Source organism: Zootoca vivipara, chromosome 3, assembly GCF_963506605.1.
Source record: "Zootoca vivipara chromosome 3, rZooViv1.1, whole genome shotgun sequence".
NCBI lineage: Eukaryota > Metazoa > Chordata > Lepidosauria > Squamata > Lacertidae > Zootoca > Zootoca vivipara.
Genome location: NC_083278.1, coordinates 103,440,717 through 103,465,353, shown reverse-complemented (window position 1 = coordinate 103,465,353; position 24,637 = coordinate 103,440,717). Strand labels below are relative to the sequence as shown.

General features: G+C 44.0%; 2 protein-coding genes across 7 annotated transcripts in view; one reads left to right on the top strand and one right to left on the bottom strand.

The window, feature by feature from the left end:
- Positions 1–8,229, bottom strand: part of ANAPC1 (anaphase promoting complex subunit 1) — a 51,574-nt gene extending 43,345 nt beyond the window's left edge. For 3 of the 5 annotated variants that reach the window (XM_035111102.2, XM_035111104.2, XM_035111103.2), the window contains exons 1-7: positions 8,059–8,229; positions 6,221–6,457; positions 4,455–4,616; positions 3,192–3,255; positions 2,612–2,715; positions 1,997–2,079; positions 963–1,036 (exon numbers count right to left, since the gene is read on the bottom strand). In XM_035111102.2, the coding sequence (XP_034966993.2) occupies positions 963–1,036; positions 1,997–2,079; positions 2,612–2,715; positions 3,192–3,255; positions 4,455–4,616; positions 6,221–6,433 (700 nt within the window). In that variant the 5' untranslated portion in view covers positions 6,434–6,457; positions 8,059–8,229. The remainder of the gene's footprint in view (positions 1–962; positions 1,037–1,996; positions 2,080–2,611; positions 2,716–3,191; positions 3,256–4,454; positions 4,617–6,220; positions 6,458–8,058) is intronic. The other 2 variants (XM_035111105.2, XM_035111106.2) reach the window with 1 other exon arrangement.
- Positions 8,230–17,107: 8,878 nt separating this feature from the next.
- MERTK (MER proto-oncogene, tyrosine kinase) overlaps positions 17,108–24,637 on the top strand; it is a 55,421-nt gene continuing 47,891 nt past the window's right edge. For both annotated transcript variants that reach the window (XM_035111110.2, XM_035111109.2), the window contains exons 1-3: positions 17,108–17,399; positions 21,877–22,324; positions 23,533–23,633. In XM_035111110.2, the coding sequence (XP_034967001.2) occupies positions 17,342–17,399; positions 21,877–22,324; positions 23,533–23,633 (607 nt within the window). In that variant the 5' untranslated portion in view covers positions 17,108–17,341. The remainder of the gene's footprint in view (positions 17,400–21,876; positions 22,325–23,532; positions 23,634–24,637) is intronic.

Below are 24,637 nucleotides of genomic sequence, written 5' to 3'. Positions count from 1 at the left end.
GCTTGGGTTATTTTCAGCTTTGGAGACCTATCTGTCTATTTCAACATGGGGGGAACAAACCTATTAAGGCAAGTCACCTGCATTTTAGAGGATGAGAAACAAGTCCCAGTAATATATTAACAAAATGAATAAGCACATCTCAGCAGAAGGCTAATTACAGAAACCTCTTCCTGGCATTCGCAATATGGATTATTTTAAAATTTAGAGAGGGCAGAATTAACCTCTTGAATTTATTCACAGCTACATTTTCCTGAAATGTCCACAAGCTCAGCACTGTAAGATAGTTGCATATACCGGTACGTTGTATTGTAACATTTAAAAATGGTATAAAAGGGTAGTTTATAAATATAATCAATATCTTTTGTCCTGACCCCTTGGAAGGTATTTCTTCCGTGCGTGCTTGTTAGGGGTACACCCCCCTCCTTTTAATTTTCTAATTCTACTACCATTAATGCAACAGAGAGTTGAAACCTCTTCAGCAAAATGTCTTTTACTAAGATAAATGCTCAAAGGTTTATTTTTGGATTTTGGTCTCCCCAATCAAATCAATCAATCAATCAATCACATTACAGTCCTTGCTTCAGCTACCAAATACTATAATTGAGGCCTCCAGAGAAAGTGCCAGGGTTTCCCCTGTACTTTAATCTATTTCCACAACCTGCTAAATTTAATAACTAATAATTAGTGCCCAGGTTGGTTGGTTTTTTCCTCCTCCCTCCCAATCCCTTTACCTCTTGTGCCCTGACTTTTAGATTGTAAGACTTACAAAGATTTTTGCTGCTCTGGGAGCTTGGTTCTCCTAAACAGCAGAGCAAAAAATGTTCAATCGATGAAGCAATTAGTGTTCCAAATTCCTAAATGTCACCAAAAGCAGGGACCAGCAAAACATCAGTCAAGCATCTCCGAATACCGCTCAGCTGGACTTGTTTTTCCTCCTTGTTTTTAAGAATTACATATTTTACCTGCTGACTTACAAACCATTGGTGTTATTTCATCTAACGGATGCAGCATGCTGAACATGGTGGGCAAAGGTTCTCTGAAAAGAAAATGGGACAAAATATTAAGCACTGCAGGCAAAACGGAGAGCAGCACTCCTAACCTTATTTACCTGGGAGTAAGCACCACTGAATTCAATGGTGCTTCCTTCTGAGTAGACATGGTTAGGATCACAGTCTTAACTTAGTACAGCATCCTAAATGTATCATGAACTGGTAAGTAACAGAAGGTTTGCATACAACAGCAGACTGTAGTTTGGCAAACCAGGAAGTGTCCCCTGAAGCTGGGAACATAAGGGGAGGCAGGAAGGAGAGGCGCTCATTCCCAGTCCTCCAAACCACAACTTGGAAGATCAGAGAGTATGACATTTGAATACAGCCTATACGTGTGGACTTTAATAAGTTAGGATCACACTCAGAAATCGTTTTTAAGTTGGTTTATGCTTTTAATTTATTTTAAATTTAAAACTTTGAAAAGCAAGATAGGTAAATAAACAAAGTGTGTGACATTATATCTCAGAATATACAGAGCAGAGCAGCCCTACTAATATCATGTTGTGCTTTGCACTATTTGAACGGATACAGGTTACAATTCCAGGATGAGCCACGGCATAGTCACACAAAAAACCTGGTTCTTGCAGATATTCATGCTGTCCAAATACCCGTGTATGCTTCTGGGGCTTTTCTGTTAAGGGATTGACACATTTGTATGTACTTTAAATTAATACCAATCTGCTGCAAAGGTGCCTGCGTGTTTTTCAAGTCAGTTTATTTTCAAAGGGACATTTAGCATAACTTGGAAAATTTACGAATTAAAATCAGATTAAAAGAAAAATCTCGTGAAATTTTTACCCACTCTGTTAGCTACAGAATTTCATCCTGCCAAGAGACATGCCAAGGAATGAAGTTAAAGAGCCCCAGAATGTGTGGGCCATCACATTTACTAAGGACACTGGACCATCTTCTTACCATGCAGTCAAGAATCAATAAAGTCTAATTACCTGGCTGGGCTAAGGGGCACTTCGTGCGAAGAACTGCTACGTTCAAACAGCAAGCCATATTTTGTTGTCCAGACATTGGCTACCTATATGTAAAAAAAAAAGTTATGGTCCATGCTATGGTCCATGGGGTCACGAAGAGTCGGACACGACTAAACGACAACATTCACATGTTTATATCCGTGATATTTGAAAGCTTCTGATTTTCAACTACCTGGCAAATAATGTCAAGGCTTTAGGTACCAAGACACAAATGATTTATGCTTTGTTTATAACATGGGTGGGGAACCAAGGGGTCAAATGCAGCCCTGCAGGTCTCTCTCTCTCTCTCTGCCTCGGGGCTGTCCCCAAGCCACCCCCCACCCCATGCCCTTCGACGGCCCTGCTTTGCCCCCTTCTTAGTTGCCTGGCTGGAATATGGCCTCGAACTCAGATCATGCTTCTTACTTTCCCTGCAAGGATGTCAGGAGCAGGTGTTGGGGGGCAAGTTAGCAATAACTCACACGGCGTCTGTTAAATTAACACTTTATTCAAAGAAATAAGACAGCTCAGGAGGGCAAGCTTAGTGAGCACAGCAACTCTTCCCGATTTCTGAATTTGGTTTTTACATATGCTTACCTGAAAGGGCAAAGAAGCAATGTGATCCTTTCCTTCAATGCTGTGGATATTTATGCAAGAGCTCTGTAATATACAGATACACTTTTCTACTACTTCGGTGCTGTCTGAAATTGGGGAACAAATAAACATAATTTAATAACCTTCCATTCAGCTACCCTTCTCCCCAAACCAGATTGCATTTCACACACTTGGTTTTGGGGAAACTACAGCATATTGCAACAGACGATGCCTTTCACGTTGGATCATTTATTACTGTTGTTTCTCATGTTTGCGCCTGGAAGCAGATTTTAAGCAACTCGTGAGGAGGGGGAAAGTGAGGCATACGTATTTAAAAAGAAAGTTAATCATTTCCAGACTTCAAATGAAGCATAATAAAAATGAAACATACCTTCCGTTTTTTTCAGTAGCACCTTAAAGACCAACTAAGTTTTTATTTTGGTATGAGCTTTCGTGTGCATGCACACATGAAGTGTGCATGCACACGAAAGCTCATACCAAAATAAAAACTTAGTTGGTCTTTAAGGTGCTACTAAAGGAAGTTTTTTATTTTGTTTCGACTCAGACCAACACGGCTACCTACCTGCAACTAGACCTTCCGTTTTGTCAGACTTATCCTTGGGTATAGAGAAATCACACCACAATGCCTGAAACAAAATAAAAATATGCAGCAGGAAGAGTAAACGCAGGTCTCGCTATCGGAAAGCTCAATATTTGAAATCTCAGTTATCTGAACACAAAGAATTATACCCAAACCACACTACGCAAACAGCTGATTCAGATACCTGAACAGCCAGAGTTTGCCCACGTCTTCATTTGTGTTTTGCCGGTCGGGGGCAGCCATTTCAGGCAGAAACCATGGAATAATAACAATAATCTATTATTTATACCCCAGTCACTCTGGGCAGCTTCCAACAGAATACTAAAACACAATAATCCATTAAACATTGAAAGCTTCCATAAACAGGGCTGCCTCCAGATGTCTTCTAAAAGTCTGGTGGTTGTTTTTCTCTTTGACATCTGATGAGAGGGCGTTCCACAGGGCGGGCGCCGCTACCGAGAAGGCCCTCTGCCTGGTTCCCTGTAACTTGGCTTCTCGCAGCGAGGGAACCGCCAGAAGGCCCTTGGCGCTGGACCTCAGTGTCCGGGCAGAACGATGGAAATTCCACTTGCATTTACTATTTGCAAACTCCATCTGCAAGTGCCTATGCTTATTTTATTTCATTTACTTCCTTCAATGTATAGCCAGACCTTTTTCTTTTAATTATCCGAAGGTGGGTTACAATACAATAAATACATAACAAATCTGAATCAGAACAACAAAAACATTTTTTAAAAAATAAGAGAAGAATTATTTCCACAAAATGACACAATCCACACACCAGAGCATTTCCTGTGTAACAAGGAATTTGATATTAATACACTCTTTTCACCTAAATCACAATCTCCATTCATTTATCATTATCTTAGCCCACCTTATTCCTGATGGGATTCAGAAAACATTTTATAATCTTAACTACCGGTATATTAATGAGTATACAATAAAAATGCTCCTCCCTGCCCCCATCATGTTATTCTCTCCTCATCCAGGTAGTGCCGGGAGAGACTCCTGCCTGAAACATTGAAGAGCTGCTGCCAGTCAGAGCAGACAATACTGAGGCAGATGGACCTGACGTGGCATAAGGCTGTTTGCTTATATAAAAAGACCACACAACCCGAACTCCTGCATATCTGACTGGTCGTCTGTGCTACTGATCCCCACGAGGCTTTCTCCTAAGCAAGTGCAAGGATAATTCTGGCCTCGGTTTCATATGCAACTTGCAGCTAAACATGTCAGTTTCCATACCTGCAAAACAGGGCTGTCCACCGTAAACGCTTTGTAAACTGCAGAAGCTTGGCTTTTACTCCCTCTGCTCCAAATGACCATATTGCCGGCCACATAAAGCTCTTCATCGTACTCCACTTCTTCGCCAACATCACTAATGCCCTTCCTTAACTGCCAACTTTCCTGGGGAGGGGGGGGATGAATAAGAAATATTAGCAAAGGCTGCGTATTATGCTTATTGGTGTGAGTTTTCAAAGACTAGTAGGGAACAGAGAATGGTCCTAGCTAGTTGTAGTTACATTAAGTCGATCTTGCCCTGGTCAGTAAAAGTTGAACACATTTCAATTTGCATGGCCAGAAGGAGCACCAAAGCGATTTAAAGGGAAACAGAATTTCAGGTTGTCAGGATTCATCCAGTGGGACACAGCTAAGAGTGCAGTATGGGCTCTAGTTGGAAAATGATTATTATTTTTTAAATGCCAATCATTTCCGTAGTGAGGCAATCACCTTCATCGTCTCTTTAAAAGAAAGTTGCTTGGAGATGTTTTAGGTAGCAAGGGACTATTGCGTTTAATAAATCATCACTGTGATCATCATCATCATCATGAAGTGTCATAAAACAACGTTTAAATCAACGGGATCAAATTCCGCAAAATCCAGCCGGATTTGAACACACGTAGATAAGAAAAAGAACAGATAGGTTTTAGACTGTGCAGAGCCTTACGTGTATAAGACTGCTGCAGGTGTCTGACACATCTCAGTCAAAGCACAATATTTAATTTGCATTTCTGATGCTGTCCTTCTGCATGTTTTTAATTTCTGCCAGGAAATCAAGGAGTGTGCTGAACATGAAGCTACTCTGAGATGCAAATGAGTACATGAATGCTAAAAAATAAGAGCTTGAGAGACAATATCAGGGCTAATAAGTAATCTACAGAACAGGGGAAGTAAGACTCCTCCCTAGTGTGTCACTTTCTCTATGGAAAATTTATTAACAGCCATCTAATCCATTATCCAATCTTTGACAGTAACCAGTTGCAGATACTTCAGAAATAATTTTAATAGCACAAGGGACTCTGACTCCTAGATTACTCAGTCGGCTATGCTTTGAATTCAGTATTATTAACCATTACGGTAATACTTCTAATGGAAGAGGGTATTAGTTTTCCTTAGCCTGCCCCAAAAAAGCACTGAGCAAGACCCCAATTTTAGCACTAGTACAGGAGAAAGCACAGAAGAGTTCAGCACCATGTTTGTGCCTGTAACCAGTCAAGAAATATGCAGAGCTAACGTTACGAAAATGAGAAAAGGAAATACGCAAAGCTGGTGTTACATGAGGCTGCAAGCGCTCGTAATTCGTGTTCACCATATCTACAGTTATAACCCACCACCTACAACCTATCTGTTCATGTGATTAATGCTCCTTGAGTGTTCACTAAAGTCTACTTATCAATAAAATATCAACATGTGTATCACCTTTTCCTACGACTTAGAAACTATTTTAACAGGCCGTTGTATTTTCCTATCACCTCTTCTCCTCTTCCCTTCCTCACCGGCTGATCATTTTGATTCAGAATCATAGAACTGGAAGGGACCATGAGCCATAGAATTGGATGGGACCATCTAGGTCCAACCCCCTGCAATGTAGGAATCTTTTGCCCGGCATGGAACTCGAACCCACGACCCTGAGATTAAGAGCCTCGTTCTCAACCAACAGAGCTATTCCAACAGCACATTGGCACATAGGCTTTCTCTGATTTAAATGCTGAAGCCGAAGGCAGCTCTACCTTGTGTTTCTCATGGATCGTAACTTCCTGAAGGGATCCCACCAAACCAGCTGCTCCGTCTGACGACCAAAGTTCCGAGGCTGGTTGCAGCTGACGAAGTTGCAGGTTCAGCGCATTCGGGTGGTGCTTGCAGTGGTCACGGCCAAAAGGGACAAACTCCTGCAAATCCCCTGCTGCAATCATCATTACCCTCTCTTCATAGATGTTCGACATGAGTTCCAAATATCAACATTATTTCTGAAGAAAGACCCAATATAGAAGCAGAGGTGGTTTCAAGTGTGACTTTTTTCAGCATGCACAATACTTCGACTCTCCCTTATTCATTTGGCTGCCCTCATTTATCATTATCATCACGTTGGTTTTAAAAAATTAAAGGTGCCAGTACTCATATTGTGATAGTCGTGCCCTCTATACCTGAAGAAGTGTCTCCACCCTCATCGTTCAGCCCAGACATTCAAATCGGCCCTTTTATTGCACTGAAAATGATCAACCTACACTGAAAATGCTTGAATCAACTGGAGCAAGCTGTCTACCTGACATTTAAAAAACATCTGAAGGCAGCCCTGTTTAGGGAAGTTTTTAATTTTGACATTTTATTGTATTTTAATCTTTGCTGGAAGCCACCCAGAGTGGCTGGGGAGACCCAGCCGGATGGGTGGGGTACAAATAATAAATTGTTGTTGTTGTTATTTATAATGGAAGTGCACTGATTTGTAACAGATGCTGTGTATTAAAGGAATATCTTATGGTTGACAGAGTAACCAACTGCACAATCCTAACCATGTATGCTTAGAAATAAATCCTATGGACTTCAATCCTAAGCAACTGAGGTTAGGAGTGCAGCCTAAGTTAAGCACTGACTCCAAGCATATGTTCTAGGTTACACATTCCTCATAGAATTGTAGAGTTGCAGGAACCTCAACCTCTGCTTACATCACAGGCGGCCATCCAACCTCTGCTTAAAAACTTCCAAGGAAGAGGATCTATCCAGAGATTTAAAAATAACACACCATTTGGTGTGTATCTTGTCCTTTGGACATACGATAAATGGGCAACATAAAATAATAATAATCTTGTGGTTATTTTGGAAACCCAACTCAACAACATTCACAGTGCAATCCACTTATGTGTTTACAATCAGAAGTCCAACTGAGCTCAAAAGCACTTACTCCCATGGCAGGCTTTGGTGTTTCTTATGCCTTTTCCGAATATCCCTGTCCTCGCACGGGGTTACTGTTGCAGTTTGCAAACCCTAAAAGCTTGACACTTGTGCCTCCCCCCCCCTTTTCCATACATCCTGCTTGAGGAGTCCCGGCAAGAAGAAAACTGGAAACCCCAGTTGGACAAGGAAAAAACCACAGCTCGCTGGGATGCCTTTCTCTACCAAAGAGATTGCTTTTTTTTTATTTTGTTATTATGGTATGCATTATTTTTTTATTGTAAAACACACACAGAGAGAGACCTTGCAATCTCAAGGTGAAGGGCGGTATAAAAACTGAATGATAATAAAAACAATAGCAATAACAACCATAATAAGTCCATTATTATTATTATTATTAATAGGACATGGACAAATCACCCTGCCCGCCTGCGGGATCAATGAGCCGGGCGAAGCTGCAACCCCGCACACCTCTTTTACCCGGGAAGAGAGCCATGCCAACCCGGCGGCTTCCTCCCGCGCGCAGGGCACGCGCCGCGAGTGCGGGGCGGGGATGCAGATGCGCGCGAGATACGGAGCTCCGATTCCGCGCCGAAGGAAGCGAGCCGCGGGAAGGGATGGGTAACGGGTCCGAGGGAAGGTAGGAGGCAGGAGGGGCTTTAACAACTAGCTGACGAACCTGAGTGACACAGGAAAGCGCGGTCGGCTGCGGGCCTGGGCTCCAGCGGCTCCTCCCGGTGTCTCTTGCCTGGGTAGCGGCTGGGCGGGCGGCGCGGTCTCCCTCCGAAGTTCTCTCAGACGGGCGCCGCCATCTTGGGACTCCCATCACCGCCCGCGCGGCAGGCCGAGGGCGGGGCTACCAGCGCGGGGGACGCAGCAAACAGGCCAGGGGGAGAAGCGAGGGGGGTTCCCACAACTGCTTAGGGCAGCAAAGAGAGGGCAGGGCAGGGGAACAATCCTGTGGCAACAGTCCCTGGGGAGGGCACGAGGACTAGGGACTCAATAAAAATAATAATAAAAATAAAGAATTGTCCAGTAGCACCTTGTAGAGAAGTGTGCATGCACACGAAAGCTTACCGGTATACTGTACCAGAACAAACTTAGTTGGTCTATATAAGGTGTTACTGGACAATTCTTTAATTTTTAATTTATTTTTATTTCGACTGTGTCAGGCCAACACGGCTACCTACCTACCTGAATCTACGGACTAAATACTTTGTTTCTTGCTGCTGTCAGATGACCTTCATCAGATCAGCCGTGCAAAAAAAATGCAAAGCGGGAGCGGGCGGGGAGAGAGAATAGGGATCAAAGCGACTAGGAACAGCCAGGAATTTGTATTAGGGGTAGTTTTACAGATTGCATGGTGTGTATTTCAGTGGTCTTTTTGCACACAGCTTATAAGCCTGTGGTTGATGAGTGTAGCCTAGAAATTGCACAAACAATTAAGGGGGATGATGGATGGAGAGAACTTAGCTGCCTTTTCTATGGCAATAGGAGGGAGGGGATCACACACACACACACACACACCTGTCCCACCACCATTTCTAAGTCTTGCTATGCTGATTCAGCAGTGTCTCTCACACCAAATGTAACTAACCCATGGATAGGACTCTAGGAACTGCAAACAGATAGGTTATACTGTATGTACCTTCGTTGTCCATGAAAATCTTTCAGTTAAAAACAATTTTTTAAAAAGAAATACAGGGTGCTGGCAAGTGGGTCAAAACACTGGCACCTAGTGGTTAATATGCCTATCCCTATATGCACACTTAACTTGCTAGTGTCGCTGAAACTCAGTGGACTTTACTTCAAAGTAGCCGCAAACATAGTATGGGGCTGCTCCACACATGCAGGTGGGTCAAGTCCTGCGGTGGTGGCATAGACTGTACCATTTCAGGCTTCAGGACGCATATCACTTATTTAATAAAAATAAATAAACACAGCTCCTTTAGGAGAAAAGGTCTCCATGGTACGGATACTGCAAGATGTGAAGCCAAGGGAAATTAACCTTGGCAATAGCTCTTGCTATTATTTCTTATCCTAGTGAGGACACAAGATCTTCTCCATATAGTTCCTCATTTGAGAAAGGAAAACTACTCAGGTATTCTTATTATGTCACATGCTGCCCTGTTGAGTCCTGGAATTGAGAGCAAGGCCCGGGGCTATGTTCTGTGGAGCCCAGAGTAAAACAGCTGCAAGCCCACTGACGCAAACACACTGAGGTGTGAAGGTGGCAGATGTTTGGCTGAGAGCTGAAAGGTGATGTAATGGCTGGCTGCAGCCCTAGATATAATACTCCACGGGAACTGGAGTAACCTTCCTTCCAAGTAACAGCCTAATTCTATGCAGAATTAGGCACACAGATTTCAGTTGTCATTATCTGTGCCTAAAACATCATTGGACCAGGTGGAAAAAGGGGTTTGAGTTTGGGTTGTAAATGCAACCGAGCTAGAGAAAAGAGGGCCATGAATGGTGACATGGTTCAGCATACCTGGGCACGCACTGAGCCTCGTAGCCTAGTAGGGGGCCCACTGCCAATCCCTGGAGCATCTCCTTGCTGTTGCTACCTGTTCATTTGCCATCTCCAAGCAAGCCAAAAGGTGAGAGGAGGAGCAGCCTCAGCCTGGAGGTGATGCTGATTGAGCCCATAGGGCTTTGGGGAAACACAACAGCCATTGAGGCTACTGGAGACACCCTTTCCTCACTTCAGAGTAACTGATCTGTGTTAAGTGATCTTGAGAACTAGCCACCATCACAAGCCTGGGCACCAAACTAATGGCAATTACCATGCAGATGCTGTAGTCACATCTCAGTGCCAAATGCACCCTCAAATATGTGCTGAGATACCACTGCCTGATCCAATGAGCTTAATTGCTCACACATCAGCTTGTAGGATCAGCCTGATAAAAGTCCATTCCCCCCCTCATTTGAAACAAAGTGGAGTTCTCTCCTTGCTTTCAATAGCGCATGTTGCTAACTTAGCAGTGGTTGTCTTGGTGTTCCAGTAAATGGCTAACAAGCACACGTCTCAAATTTCAACATACCCTGGAACCAAGTCCTCATTATTTCCCCGGGCACTTATTAGTCCAAGTTACTTTCACCAAGTGGAATACAAAAGCCACAATTATGCAAGCGTTTAATAAGGCTCAGCTGTGTAAAACCCCTCTTCGTGGTGACAAGTCCCTGGAGTGGACCCAGCAAGTTAATATGCCAAGCAATGTCCGTTTGTAGTTTGTGAATGGGACTCTGGCTTCTCACTGAGAACATAGGGGCGGAATCTAGTCAGGTGCTCAGCTCCAATGAACAACACATTTTGTGACTGTGCTCAAAATATAGCCATTGTTTGCTGATTTTTTTAAAAAGTACCTTGCTCCACTTTCCAGTGCTCCCAACTTTCACAAATACTGTATGAATACCACTTTCACATTAATTAAATGAGAACCGAGTATTCCATTTTTTTTGGAATATTGAGATAACCAATGGGAAGTTTGCATCACATGTTACTGAAATCAAAGAATAAAATGTCACGCCTCTATTTCTACATCCAAAGCTTTATTGCTTAAGCCAAATAACGTCACCAGTTATCCAAATAGTACGAAAAAGTGGAATATACAAATCAGCATATTATTAAAATGTAACCTAACACAATCCATTGCAGTATCCAATATCTTGTTAATAATATAGCCGAAAATATTGTATAGTACTATATATTACATAAATGTTGTTTTTTAAAGTCCTCGTGAAAATCCACCGGCATTTGGGTGTAAATTTCGGCTAATGTACACATGTTTCTATGCAAATGTGCCTAATATACACATTTTTTTTTGCAAAGTAATTTCCCCTAAATAAAAGGGGGTTTTTTTGTATGAAATTTTTACTAATACAGTACATGGATTTAAGGAACTCTGTACCCCAGTACATAACTTGGTTGGAGAACTGCACTGCAAGATTCAGAGAAGTGCAAATTTTGAAGTGTCGCTGATTCAGAAAGTGTGATTCAAGCAGATTCACCTTTAAAAGTAAACTGAATCACAACCCCCCCCCCCCACACACCAAATCCTTAGCAGAAAAGCACACTTAGTGACTGCTCTTCAGCAATGGAATTTTCATCCCTGGAGCCTGGCTATTCCAACTTTGTTATCTAATCACCAGACTGTTAATCTCTTCTCAGGAAGGCAACTCATTTCACTTTGATGCATTGCTTTTAATTAAACTCCGGTGCCAATAGATGCAGACTTCAAGGAACATATCTGCTCTTTGAACAGCCACATGTTGAAAATAAGTGATGAAGTAATGACAAGCCAACTGCATCTCCAGTTGGTGGCAGTAGGTGTCAAGCAAACTTTTTTAAAAAAAATTCAGAAGTGATTACAATAGTGCGGTCTCACATTGCAGGAGCTGCGCCAAAGTAACTCTTTAAAAAAAGCAGCTTTCAACAGAACTCTTTGTTAACCTGAGCCTTGAAATGCAAGTCTTTTTAGAGGACTCCCAATCTGGCCATACAAATATTAGTAAATCTGTACAATTTATTCCTTGGCAGAGAAGTCGATGTGAGAAGGGTTCCCTGAAGATTCTAGTACTGTATAAGAAGGATTTTGCTATTGAGGATGGTTTGTGAGCCACTGGATTCAAGCAAAAGCCAAGACTACAACAATATTTGCAAAAATAACTTCTTTGCTGAAATAGATAGGGCCATCCGAACATCACTACCCGGCAGCCCTGCAATTTAACTTTGTTAAATTGGAAATATTAATTTACGTTGTTGCAATTTTGCTTGTTTGCCTTATGATAGAATTGTTTAGTTGTCCTGCTCATATGATTTTTTTGGGGGGGGGGCATTTCTGTATATTGTTTCTCTCTAGTTTAATTTTATTACTTGGTTCCGCACTCTGGGATTGAAACCATTCGATGAAGAGTGGGCTATACATGCTGTAAACAAACCAAAAGGAAAATTAAAGAAAAGAAGAACCAGCATTTTGGCTGCAGGCCTTCCTTCCTAACCATACATCTGTAGAAATTTAAAATTAGTGAAGACAGGAGTAGTTGTGCCCCATAGGAACACAGCAAAACTAAGAATTCTAGGTTGAAGGGGAAAATCATTTCCCCTGTTGTCTAATAACAGCTGTTTCACATTTTGCTTTCTTCTTTTCCAAGGGTCAAACTTGATGTTATGGCACCATGACCCTGTGTCAGAATCAGGTCATCACCAATTTCCCTATAAATTGGAGGGTGGGGGGAGAGAAAATAAAAGTCCAGTGGAAGCAGGGGTGCTGCTGCTCCCCTATTTGCCCCTTCCAGCTGAAACGCCTTCTCCCCAGATAGACACATGTGTGTGTGGGGGGGTGTATTTGTCTCCTATAGGGTCCCTCCAAACTGCTCCATTTTTGTGGAGGTACATTCTGCAACATGTCACAATAATAGCCCATTAGTGGTCACTTTATACTGGACCATCCATATTTACTAGTCCATCAGAGATGCTTCCCCAGTGTTTTTGCATCATTGCAGACCCTCCAAGTGTCCCTATTTTTTAGGGACAGTCTCGGATTTACAGAAGTCATCCCGGTTTCTGATTTGATCCCAGAATGTCCAGCTTTTCCTGAAGACGTCCTTATTTTCATAGGAGAAATGTTGGGGGGTCTAGAGCTATGTGACTCCCAAACTACATGGATAAATAACCATACAAACTATAGAAAACATCTGAAGTCAGCCCTGCCTAGCAGAGTTTTTAAATGTTTTATTATGTTTTGTTATGTTTAATGTTTTTATATATGTTGGAAGCTGCCCAGAGAGGCTGAGGCAACCCAGGCAGATGGGCAGGGTATAAATAATAATATTATTATTACTGTATTATGGAACAGGACGCCCCTAATTTCATCCCAGAAATGTTGGAGGGTATGTTGTTGTTGTTGTTTAGTCGTTTAGTCGTGTCCGACTCTTCGTGACCCCATGGACCAGAGCACGCCAGGCACTCCTGTCTTGCACTGCCTCCCGCAGTTTGGTCAAACTCATGTTCGTAGCTTCGAGAACACTGTCCAACCACCTCGTCCTCTGTCGTCCCCTTCTCCTAGTGCCCTCAATCTTTCCCAGCATCAGGGTCTTTTCCAGGGAGTCTTCTCTTCTCATGAGGTGGCCAAAGTATTGGAGCCTCAGCTTCACGATCTGTCCTTCCAGGGAGCACTCAGGGCTGATTTCCTTCAGAATGGATAGGTTTGATCTTCTTGCAGTCCATGGGACTCTCAAGAGTCTCCTCCAGCACCATAGGGGTATATTATAGGAGGGTATATTATTGCCTTCTAAAGGGGCACTCTGTGCTGCAGCATAATGAAAGTGGGGCCCCCCCTTAAAAAAAAACACCATTTGTGGTATTAAAACTTTCAGGATTTCAACAGGAAGTTACAGGACAAGCACTGGTTGAAAACAAAGCAGTGGGTGATATTCAGTCTAGTCCTACTCAGAGTAGATCCACTGACGTCAGTGGACTCATGTCCTATTTTAGGTTCATTCATCTCAGCGGGTCTGAATACAACTTAGTATGCCTCCAAACCTTTGCAGGCACAAACATCTGTGAAAGCTGGATGGCCTATAACTCAAGTGGTGTGCGGTCCATGAACTAGCGGCTCCAGCCTAGTCCCATTAATGTTCCTGGCAGGACTTTTCCGTGTACCTGCTTAGCTTCTAAATTGGGAGATGGAATCCACCCTTCCACCTGGGTTTGTCTTCTTCAAAAAACAAAGCCAAGCCAATTTCTTCTTCTTCTTTTTGCAAGCTGCTAGGAACTGGAAAATTGACCGGCCGGGGAATGGGCTTCCTTGGGAGGCTGTGAACTCTCTTTCACTGATGGTTTTTAGGCCTCTGCCAGGGATGCTTGAATGGAGATTCCTGCGTTGCAGGTGGTTTGACTCGATGACCCTTGGAGTCACCAAATCTACATACAGCCCTACAAAAAAATTCACCGCACATCACTGGTATAACTGGCTCGATACCCTCATGAACACAAATGATTTTGAATGTGCCATAATAAAAGGGGATGTCGAAAGAGGCCCATAGTGGGAGTTAGCCCCGTGGAGAGAAAATCAGGCAGAAGCAATGTTAGAGGGAAGAGGCCTAGCCAGGGAAAAGATTTGGCACATATAAACACCACCCTGCTACCCATTCTGTGCTTTAAATTCACACAGAGACACAGTTTGCTGCGCAGGAAAATGGAAGCGACCCAGGCCTGGCACTCAAGACTGTTGCTGCTGTCATGTCTTGCTTGTCCCTTGGGCTGCTGGAGGCACGTGCCTTTTCGAAGCCGCTGATTGCTTCAAGATGTCAATACGTTTTCAGGGCTAAAAAGAGAGAGAAGCAGAAATTCAATATCTGCCAGTAGTGCAGCTTGGGCTGTATACTGAATAAGCATTTTCTTCTTTCCCCCAGACGTTAAAAGGCATCTGGGAACAATTTGCATCTCCTCCCGCCTGGCCCCACCATTATTTATTTAATTTTGAAAGGTACTTTTATATCTGAGACACACTACGGACACGACTATACAGATTGCTTATATCTATAATCTGGGAGCCATTAAAAAAAAAACCTGTCTAGTTTTATAATGTGATCGTGAATCTCTTAAAAGTGTAGAAAACCTTTTCTTGCTCCCCCCCCCGACACCCCCGCCAGAAAAGCCTTTCACAGATATCAGCTTCCAGTGCATTTATAAACTTAGTCCCAGGTGTGGTTTAACAATCCATATTCACGGGGAATTATGGGAATTGTAACTCTCTGAGCGGACTAGGGGTCTCCTAACAACACTCAGTACCCTTAGCAAACTACAACTCCCAGAGTTCTTTGGGGAAAGCCATGACTGTTTAAAGTGTTATTATACCGATTTAAACATATGATGTGAGAATATGGCCATAAATGCTTGCAGCTTGCCACTTTTTTCTAACCTTGAAGTACACATTTCCCCTCCCCTTTCCTTGGGGCTCTTGTCCTTTTAGCCTCTAAGCCTGATGACAGGGCCTGCTTTTTCGTTTATGTGAGCCACTTTGAGATACAACAATTGCCTGAAAAAAAAAGTTTAAAATGCAGTATTATCAATAATCAAAAGAGAGAACATTTTACAGAGATGGGCAATAAGAAGTATACTTTTTGGACAGATCCACGCCAATTAAAGTACATTTGACACAGATTTAAATGTGCTTTAAATACATGATGCGGGTCCGCCCTGAAGTTTAGAACATTCGAGATAAAGGGAAGCACTTTAAATAATAATTTTAAAATGCTATCATTGGCTGGTAAGTTGAGATCTGTGCTCAAAAATGGGGTAAAGGTGCCCTTAATGAAGCCTAAACAAGCCCTAACCCTGACTCACCACAATTTTATCAAATCTTATGCCACATAGTTGGCTTAAAACTAACTAAGGTTAACATCACTACACCCCAATAATTTGAGAGCCAGGTGAGATCCTGCTGTCTCTCTTTTCAGGATAAAAGGGAGTCTTCTGGCACCTCAGAAACTAGCAGGATGTTTGAGTATAAGCTTTCCTCAGATGCCAAAGCGATTCTAACCCGGCAGATCCACACACAGACAAAGGGATCCTGACAAGGAAAAAATGTAAACAGTGGGATCAAAAGGTCACGCAAAAGAGATAAAAAAATTTCAGTGCGAAGCTCAAATGGATACAAGTTAAAAGGTGACCATTCACATCAAAGGCAAGTAAATAAATAAAAAATACTGAACTAACTGGTAGGGACGCGGGTGGCGCTGTGGGTTAAACCACAGAGCCTAGGGCTTGCCGATCAGAAGGTCGGCAGTTCAAATCCCTAAGATGGGGTGAGCTCCCATTGCTGGGTCCCAACTCCTGCCAACCTTGCAGTTCGAAAGCACGTCAAAGTGCAAGTAGATAAATAGGTACCGCTACAGCAAGAAGGTAAACGGCGTTTCCGTGTTCTGCTCTGGTTCGCCAGAAGCGGCTTTGTCATGCTGGCCACATGACCTGGAAGGTGTACGCCAGCTCCCTCGGCCAATAACGCAAGATGAGCGCTGCAACCCGAGTCGGTCACGACTGGACCTAATGGTCAGGGGTCCCTTTACCTTTACTGAACCAACTGACCCATCACACTGTAGATAACTCGGTTCTGCCCCCCCCCAATAAATCTCGTCAACTCCCGCGACTCACATCTTGTATACATTTCAGCTTTGCACAGTCGTGTCACAGCTTTGCAATGCAGTGCTTTACTGTTTACATACCGCCTTTGCCAACCTGGCGCCCTCCAGATGTTTTGGGACAACTCCCATCCGATGTGGAGTTTTCGTCCAAAACATCTGGAGGGCGCCAGGTTGGCGAGGGCTGCTTTACAATGCCAGCCTCTCTACGTCGAAACAAAATAAATCTTCAGATTCTGAAGAAGTGTGCATGCACACGAAAGATCATACCAATGACAAACATAGTTGGTCTCTAAGGTGCTACTGGAAGGAATTTTTAAATTTTGTTTCGACTACGGCAGACCAACACGGCTACCTACCTGTAACTACTAGCCTCTCTACGTGTGTGAGTTTTATGTGTGCGTAAAAGCTCCTGCCGCGACCATGTAAGCTTCCGCGGGGAGTCTTTAAGGCGCTTCAAGATTCCTGTACGACCTGCGTGTCTCCATCCAAGTACTGTACTATTCGCCCCCTGGCGGGAATCGGAGCCCCTTCTCTTCCCAGACCAGAAGAAGGCCAGCCCTCCCGCTCCCAGCCCCCCGAAATCCGCCTCCCCGCGCCCGCCCCGGAGTCGGAGGAGGAGGAGGGACCTCTCTCCGTCCCCGCCTCCGCTCAAGTTTCGCCCAGAACTTTTGTTTTGGGTCAGGGATCTCTGGCTTGGCGATTTTCTGCGGCGGCGTCTGAGCGCCGCGGGGACTCTTCGCCCGGCGGCTCCGGAGGGAAACCCGGCTTTGGAGGTGGCCTGGTCGGACGCTTGCCAAGCCCGCTTCAAAGTCGCCATGGGAAGCTTTTGGGGTCTGCTGCTGGTGGCGTCGGCGTCGTCCTTTTGCGCAAAAGGTAAGGCGCCTCTTTTCCCTCCCGCGTTTGGTTACGCGTCCGAAGTCCTGGAACAGGAGTTGGTTGGATGTCGGAAAGGTGTCGGGGGGGGGGGTTACCCCGTCTTCCAACTTTTCGTTTTGGAGGGTGTCTCATTCCCTTGCATTTGGTAGGCTCCAGAAAGGCGCTGGGACTCAGGGTGGGGGGAACGTCATCCCTCCACCCTCCTGCGCTCTATGCGAAAAGAGAGTTTGCAAGGGGGGGGGGAGAGGATTACTTTTGTCCTCGCTTTTAATCCGAGCACAGCTCGGGCTTGGCACCTGCCTGTGAATGAAGAGAGGAAGAAAGAGGGAGAGATCTCCGAACGGGATCAGAGATTGATTGCCTCCATCTCTTCTTATACAGTACATCCCTTTTTTTTCTCGAGTAGAGAGACCTTAACTTCCAGGCAAGGTTTTTTAAAAGGGTGGTAATTCAGCAAAGCTTTTACTCGTTGAAATTAACCAACCCGATTAAGACAGGTCCATTCCTTTCGGTAGGTCTGAGTACCACCCCCAACTTTTGTTTTCATAAATTGAGCCCGCAAAACACACACACACACACTCTCCTTGCTCTGGCCACAGTTTCCATTGCATATGTGGGAGCAGTGCTTGGCCATTGGTTCCTTTTGAACAGTCATTAGGAATACAATGAATTCCTAAATTTAGTGTATACAGTACAGAGATAAACACAATGTGTAGCTGCTATGGATAACTGACCCGGTGTGTGTGTGTGTGTAGCTGCTTTTGGGAGCACAGTGGGATGAAGAAAGCTGTTTGGCATCTCTGTTCCTGCCTGGCCACCTCTGTTCTATCCAATTGACCTTACTCGGAATCCCCTCCTGATTTTTGCTCCAGCCATAGATCACATCTTCACCGGCCTGGCAGGCTTCAGAGGAAAGGTGGAGCCAAGAAGGCAGCTGGGAAACTTACTTTTATTTATTTATTTTTCACCTAAGGCATTTACTGTACGTTCCTGCTTAATTGTTTGCATTTCTAAGCGGTGCACGCAAGAACAATCCACAGAAAATGGGACAATAAAACAAAACAAAATTGTCTTAAAACCAAGGAGTTGCTGTGGGCAGAAATAGCCGTAGATGACTATTCTTGCAGTGGATTGCATGCGCATACCCTTTCAACCTGCCTTAAAGGGCTGCATTGCACAATGTGCTTCTAATCCAAGTGATAGGGTCAGTGGTTACAGTATAGGTGGTCTGCCTCTCACTTTCACCTACCCTCACAAGATTTTTGTGAGCTTTGTTAAAAAAAGAGAGAGGAAAGGATTCCCATCTGAGTTCATTGGAGGCCCTTGACAGGGCACATGAAGTAGCACACATGAAGTAACACACTGCAGCGGGATGTGTGCACCAAATAAACCCACACCTTAACAAGGCATGTACTGTATGTTACAATTTGCACATGCAAAAGAATTGAAATTATATAGTGCTCCAAGGCACGTCTGCATATGATAGGAAATGCACGCCATAGAGCAAATCCGCACCGTATATTAAAGCACATTCAGTGCCCATGACCTTCCCCCAAGCATCCCTGGAACTGTCATTTGCTAAGGGTAGCTCTGTGAGGGGTGAACTACTGTTCCCAGTATTCTTTGTCGGGGGAAACCGTATTCGACTCCTAACATAACATTCAGTGTGGTTTCCCCCCCCCCTTACTGTGTCCTTTCTTGGCGCCTGGGGTGCACATGTACTAGGTGGGAGCAGGGGCTGGGCACGGAGGGTAAATGAAACCCAACATGCCCAGCCCAACCCTTACCACTGCCGGGCAGGTGTGGGGCAAGGAGGGTTCGCAGGGCTGCGCTGCCTGCCTGCCCATGCAGGGGGAAGCCCGACCAGTTGACATAGCCCTTGGCGGGTGCATCCCCCCAACACTAGCTGGGCAGTCATTCAGCAAGGGGGCTGGGGCTGTGGCGGGATGGCCAGGCCAGGCTCCAGGGCCCAGAGACCCCCAGGAGCAGGCGGGTTAGGGATCCCTGCATGAGGTTCGTGCCCTCTCAAAATCATGTTCTCGGGGCAACAGCCCCATGCTCTCCCCACGCTACACCCCTGAGTCATGGCATAGAAGCAATCTCGCCTATAACAGAAGTGAAACAGAAGTAAAACTTTTTACAAGTGCCCCGTAATGTTTGTTCCGCATTGGTGGGCAGAGCTTAAACTTTGGAACTCCCTGCCTTTGGGCATTAAGCAGAAGTCATCACTAAGTTGTTTTGAAAGTTTCCTGAAAAACCTACCAACGCATACCTTTCCATTACCTATATTGCTTTTTTAAAGCTTTTCTGGTTTTATAGGTGTTTTAATTCACAAGTGAAAAGGGATTGGTTTCTAAACCACTCTGAGAACTGTCGTTCTGTGGAGAGAATAGGGTCCTCTCGGAAACTCTTGACAAACTACAGCTCCCAGGATTCTTTGGGGGAAGCCACGGCGGTTTAAAGTGGTTACGATACTGCTTTAAAGGCATAGTGCAGATGGGGGCAGAGACTTGCTTGGCTTTTTACTTGCTTGGCTTGCTTTTGTTTTTCCCCACAGAAACATGGTTCACACATTATGACACCGTGGGTGTCTTTTGCCCTCCAACAGTGGGGGCTGCAAATCCTTGAGTAGCAATTGGGACAAATGTTCACAATTCTGCACAGGCAAAGTTCAAGCAAAAAGTTTAGTTAATTATTAAGCATATTCAGGCGTGTTGCATTTCAGTTTTTGCTGAACAGCACTTACTCCTTTGCTGCTCAGGCACACACACATGCACACAGCGCAAATCCCTTCTATTTTCTTTCTGTAGAATGGATGGCGACAATTCCCAGAGCTACAGTTGGGAGAGTAGTTTTAACTATCAATCCCTCTTCTGAGTTAAATCTACAAACTGTAGCTCTGTGAGGATATCAGCACCCTCTTGGCACCTTTAACAAGCTATAGTTCCCATGATTTTGGGGGGGAGCCATGGCTATTAGTATGATACTGTTTAAAATGTACATTGGTACCCCTAGATACGTACCTGATCCGTTCCGGGGTGCAATTCGCACCTCGAAAAGTACGTATCTAGAGCAGCGCTTCTGCGCATGCATGAAGCGCGCAGGACGCTTCTGCGCATGCACGTGTGGCGGAACCCGGAAGTAAACACTTCCAGGTCCGCCGCGTACTTAACCTGAAAGTATGCAACCTGAAGCATACGTAACTAGAGGTATGACTGTAAAGTACAGGGCAGATGGGTCTAGCACAGCTAGCCCTCTGGGTCGGCGGAGTGAAATCCTATGAGAAAAAGTTTACGGTGTTGGATCTGTGTAACCCAGAGAAGCAGGACAGCTGAGAAGGAGCCTTGATAGCAGCACTCTTCAAATCCCCGGAGGGCTGCCCCATAAAAGAGGGCAAAGACTGGTACTCCTCATCCCTAGAGGGACAGAATGGACTTCAGTTACAGGACGATATATTTTGGTTGAACTCAGCATTAGAAACTCAGGCACCAAATGGCTCCTTAAACCAGGGCTGCCATCACCAAAACGGGAACGCCCAATAAAAATGAATATACTCCCAAAGATGCTATTCCTATTTCAGACGGTACCTATAGTTAATGATATTCGAAATTTCAAGGAATGGCAGAAGGATCTATCTTAAGTTTATTTGGCAGGCAAGAAAACCCAGGAGAAAACATAAAATTATGATTGACACCAAAGAGAGAGTTGGTTTTGCCCACCCTGACTTACAATGATACTTTGACGCATCATGTTCATGCTGGTTGAAAGAATGGATCTTACTAAATAACAGCCACCTGTTAGACCTGGAAGGGCATGATCTAAAATTTGGATGGCATGTGTGCCTGTGGTACGGGAAGGCTAGGATATAGAAGAGCTTTTCAAACCACATAATCAGGAAAAATCTCTTTAAGGTATGGGGAAAATATAAAAACCTACTAGAAAGGAAAACATTGATGTGGCTGTCATCAACGGAAGCCCTGGCTAGGGGAAAAAATTAACATACAGATAAACTGGAGTACATATAGACCCGCTAATTGTCACTGGGGAGGATTACAAATTGAAAGATATGGAGAGATGAAAGATCATGTGGCAGATTGGTTAAGTTCTCAGCAGTTGAGTACAATATTTAAGCTTGATAAAAAAATACAGATTTACGGAAAATAATTCGCAGATTGAAAAGGCGCTATTAGGATCCAGGGTCAAAATATTACTTGAGTGGGATACGTGGAGGCAGGCTGTGTTTGGGAGAGGGCAGTGCCCCATTTGCCCCAATGGCCCAGCCTTCACTGAGGTCCCTTCCAAGTCTATGATTCTTTGCAAAGTCATCTCCCCTGTCAACACCCTCAAAGCATCTGATAATCTGTATTCCATCGCCCAGTGTAGACAAAGGCAAGATGCTGGAGGTAAGGGGGAATTTAAAAACCGTGTAACCTTGTTGAGAATGTTGGAACAAAAAACTTGTCTTAATTTGCAGGTCCTGTTGAAGCGAAACAAGAAGCGAAGGGATTCGACTCGTCGGCACCCGTAAAATCACATTTACCTTTAAAGGACTCGAATGGCGCACACCGATTTCCCCGCTCCTTGGAGGTCAGGATAAACAGCACTCCCACCATCTATGCACCGACACATCCCGTAGACTCCAATACTGTGAAAACGAATAAGCTCTTATCTACTGAAGGCAACGCTGCTCACCCTCTTGGGTCGTTTAAGTTCAACCCTACAGTAGGAAGTATCGTGGTTGCCGAGCACATGGAAATAAAATTTAATTGCTCTATCAGTGTTCCTAAATCACTAATCAACCACGACTCGGCACTCATTTCCTTGTGGAAGAATGGGAAGGAGCTTGTTGGCGCCGACAGGATAGCCAGCCAGTTTTTTCAGTTTGATGACAACGAAGTGACCACCATGATATCTACTTTCAAGTAAGTAACCTCCGTGCAGTTCAAAGGTCCGGTCAGCAGCTGCTTAATATTGTAAAAGTATGAAAAAGCACGAGTTAGAATCATAAAGCGGAAGGAGACTTAGGACCATGGGTCAGCAAACTTTTTCGGCAGGGGGCCAGTTCACTGTCCCTCAGACCTTGGGGGCGGACGGCGGACTATATTTTGAAAAATAATAATGAACGAATTCCAATGCCCCACAAATAACCCAGAGATTGCCCCCTTACTCTCCCAGTAAGGACACTAAAACCAACAGATTGAACCCACTTAACCTTAACATGGCCTATTAGTTTGTTTTGATGCAAAGGCGGGCTTTTTCACCAGGGTTGTATTTAAGCAGGGACTGCATTCCATGAGATTCTGCATCTTTATTGGCATTCCGCCGGCCTCCGAAGATGCACCTGTTTACACTGATCTCTTTACCATCAATCAATCAATCATTTTATTTGTATGCCACCTTTCTAAAGTTAAAACCGTGTTCAAGGCAGTTTACAACGTATAAAAAAATTACATAACTGCAAACATAACAAAAGTAGTCATGAAGAATAAACCAAATATCAAATTGAACCAAAACAACCAAATTAGAACAACTTCCACATAAATCCTAAGATACAAAATAGAGATACAAAAATTTCACAGTGACAACCCCCCACCCACAACAAAACTCCCTAAACAACAGGCCCGTCCAAGATTCTGTTCAGCAGCCTCATATTTTGTAGCTGGAGTCAGTCAGGGCCTTACCCTTCCAGGCCAGGTGGGAAAAGGCTTGCAAAGGAAGGGAGCAGGTCTTCCAGGGCTCACAGCCAAGAGTCTGCTGTTTTTTATTGCTGTGCTATTTTATTGCACATTTTAATCATGGGCATTTATATCTTAATGTTTCAATTGAATCATTTTATTGTGTATTTTAATTATGGTATATTTTAATTATCCCATAATTTAACAATCGTGTGCAATTAGCTTTTATGTCTTCTTGGCACTCAGTAGTATTAAATAATAATAATAATAATACCATCCATTGGTTCCTTATTAACTTACTGGCCATTCTATTTTTAATTGCAATTTTATTGTTCTTTTTTTTGGGGGGGGGGAGTACCCGGTCTTCTTGCTGTGTATGAAAGGTGGAATAGAAATGTTTTCTTAAGGAAAAAAAAACCAAAATTTTAAGTCTTTCCCCCACTTCTCCCATGCAGTATACCCAATGTCCTACGCTCTGATAATGGGTCCTACACCTGCAAACTGAAAGTCAACAGCGAAGAAATCGTGTCAGATCCTATTTTGGTTTTGTTGGAAGGTATGCTTAGTTTTGAAAGAAAGCACTTGATAATGTAAAACTGTGGATGAATAGCTAGCTTGGGAGATTTTGTATTAACAAATATGAGAGTGACTATTCCGAGAGAACTGGAAGGGAAAAAAATGAACTAAACGCAGAACCAATCTGGGAAATTGCGGAAAAACCTGGAGGAAGCTCCAATTTTCATGAAATTTCTCCCCATTATCTTCCGGCAAACCCACATGGCGTAGCCTACAAAGGCCAGTAGGTCGCCCCGATCCTGCGGAGAAGCTTTTTGAGGAGTAAAGGGATCTGCAAGGGAGAAAGAGAAGACCCCTTGTATGAACGGTCTTCCGTTTGCAACCCATGTTACGCTCAAAAAGGCCAATGCATATACAGTATTTTATCCATCTGCTTCCAGAACAGAGGGCAGGCACCCTTGTTTCAACTGCAGGATAGCCTGGTCAGTATTGCCTCCTGTCTTCTCACTTTCCCTCTGCCCAGGTAGTCACGATCATGCAGCAATCCATACCCGGGAGTGTAACTTGCTTCTCGAGTAGAAGTGCATAGAGTTGTGCTGTCAGAGGCAGAACCGTGTTTTCTGGACAGTTCTCCCGCGCTTCTGAACTGTAGTAGGGGCTTCCTTGAGGAAACCCTCTCCTTAGACCAGGGATAAGGAATCTGGGACTCTGTCCATGCAGTGGTAAATTTTGAAATGTTGGGAGCAAATCACAGTGGCTCGCATAGCCACGCCTCCAAGGGGAGTACACACGTTTGGGATGCTCCATTGATCTCAGTGGTGCTTATTTCTGATGACACGGCGGCGACTTGTATAACGCTTTAGCAAAAGATACGTCATCAGTCTGTGTTTCTAATTAAAAGCTTTTTTCTTTGCAAAAGAAGTGTTACCATTTAAATTGGTAGGGGGAAGGGGGAAGCCCATCAAAGAAAAGGAAAGTGTCCAACTCGTACTTACAGGTGAAACTCGGAAAATTAGAATATCGTTGAAAAGTGCATTTATTTCA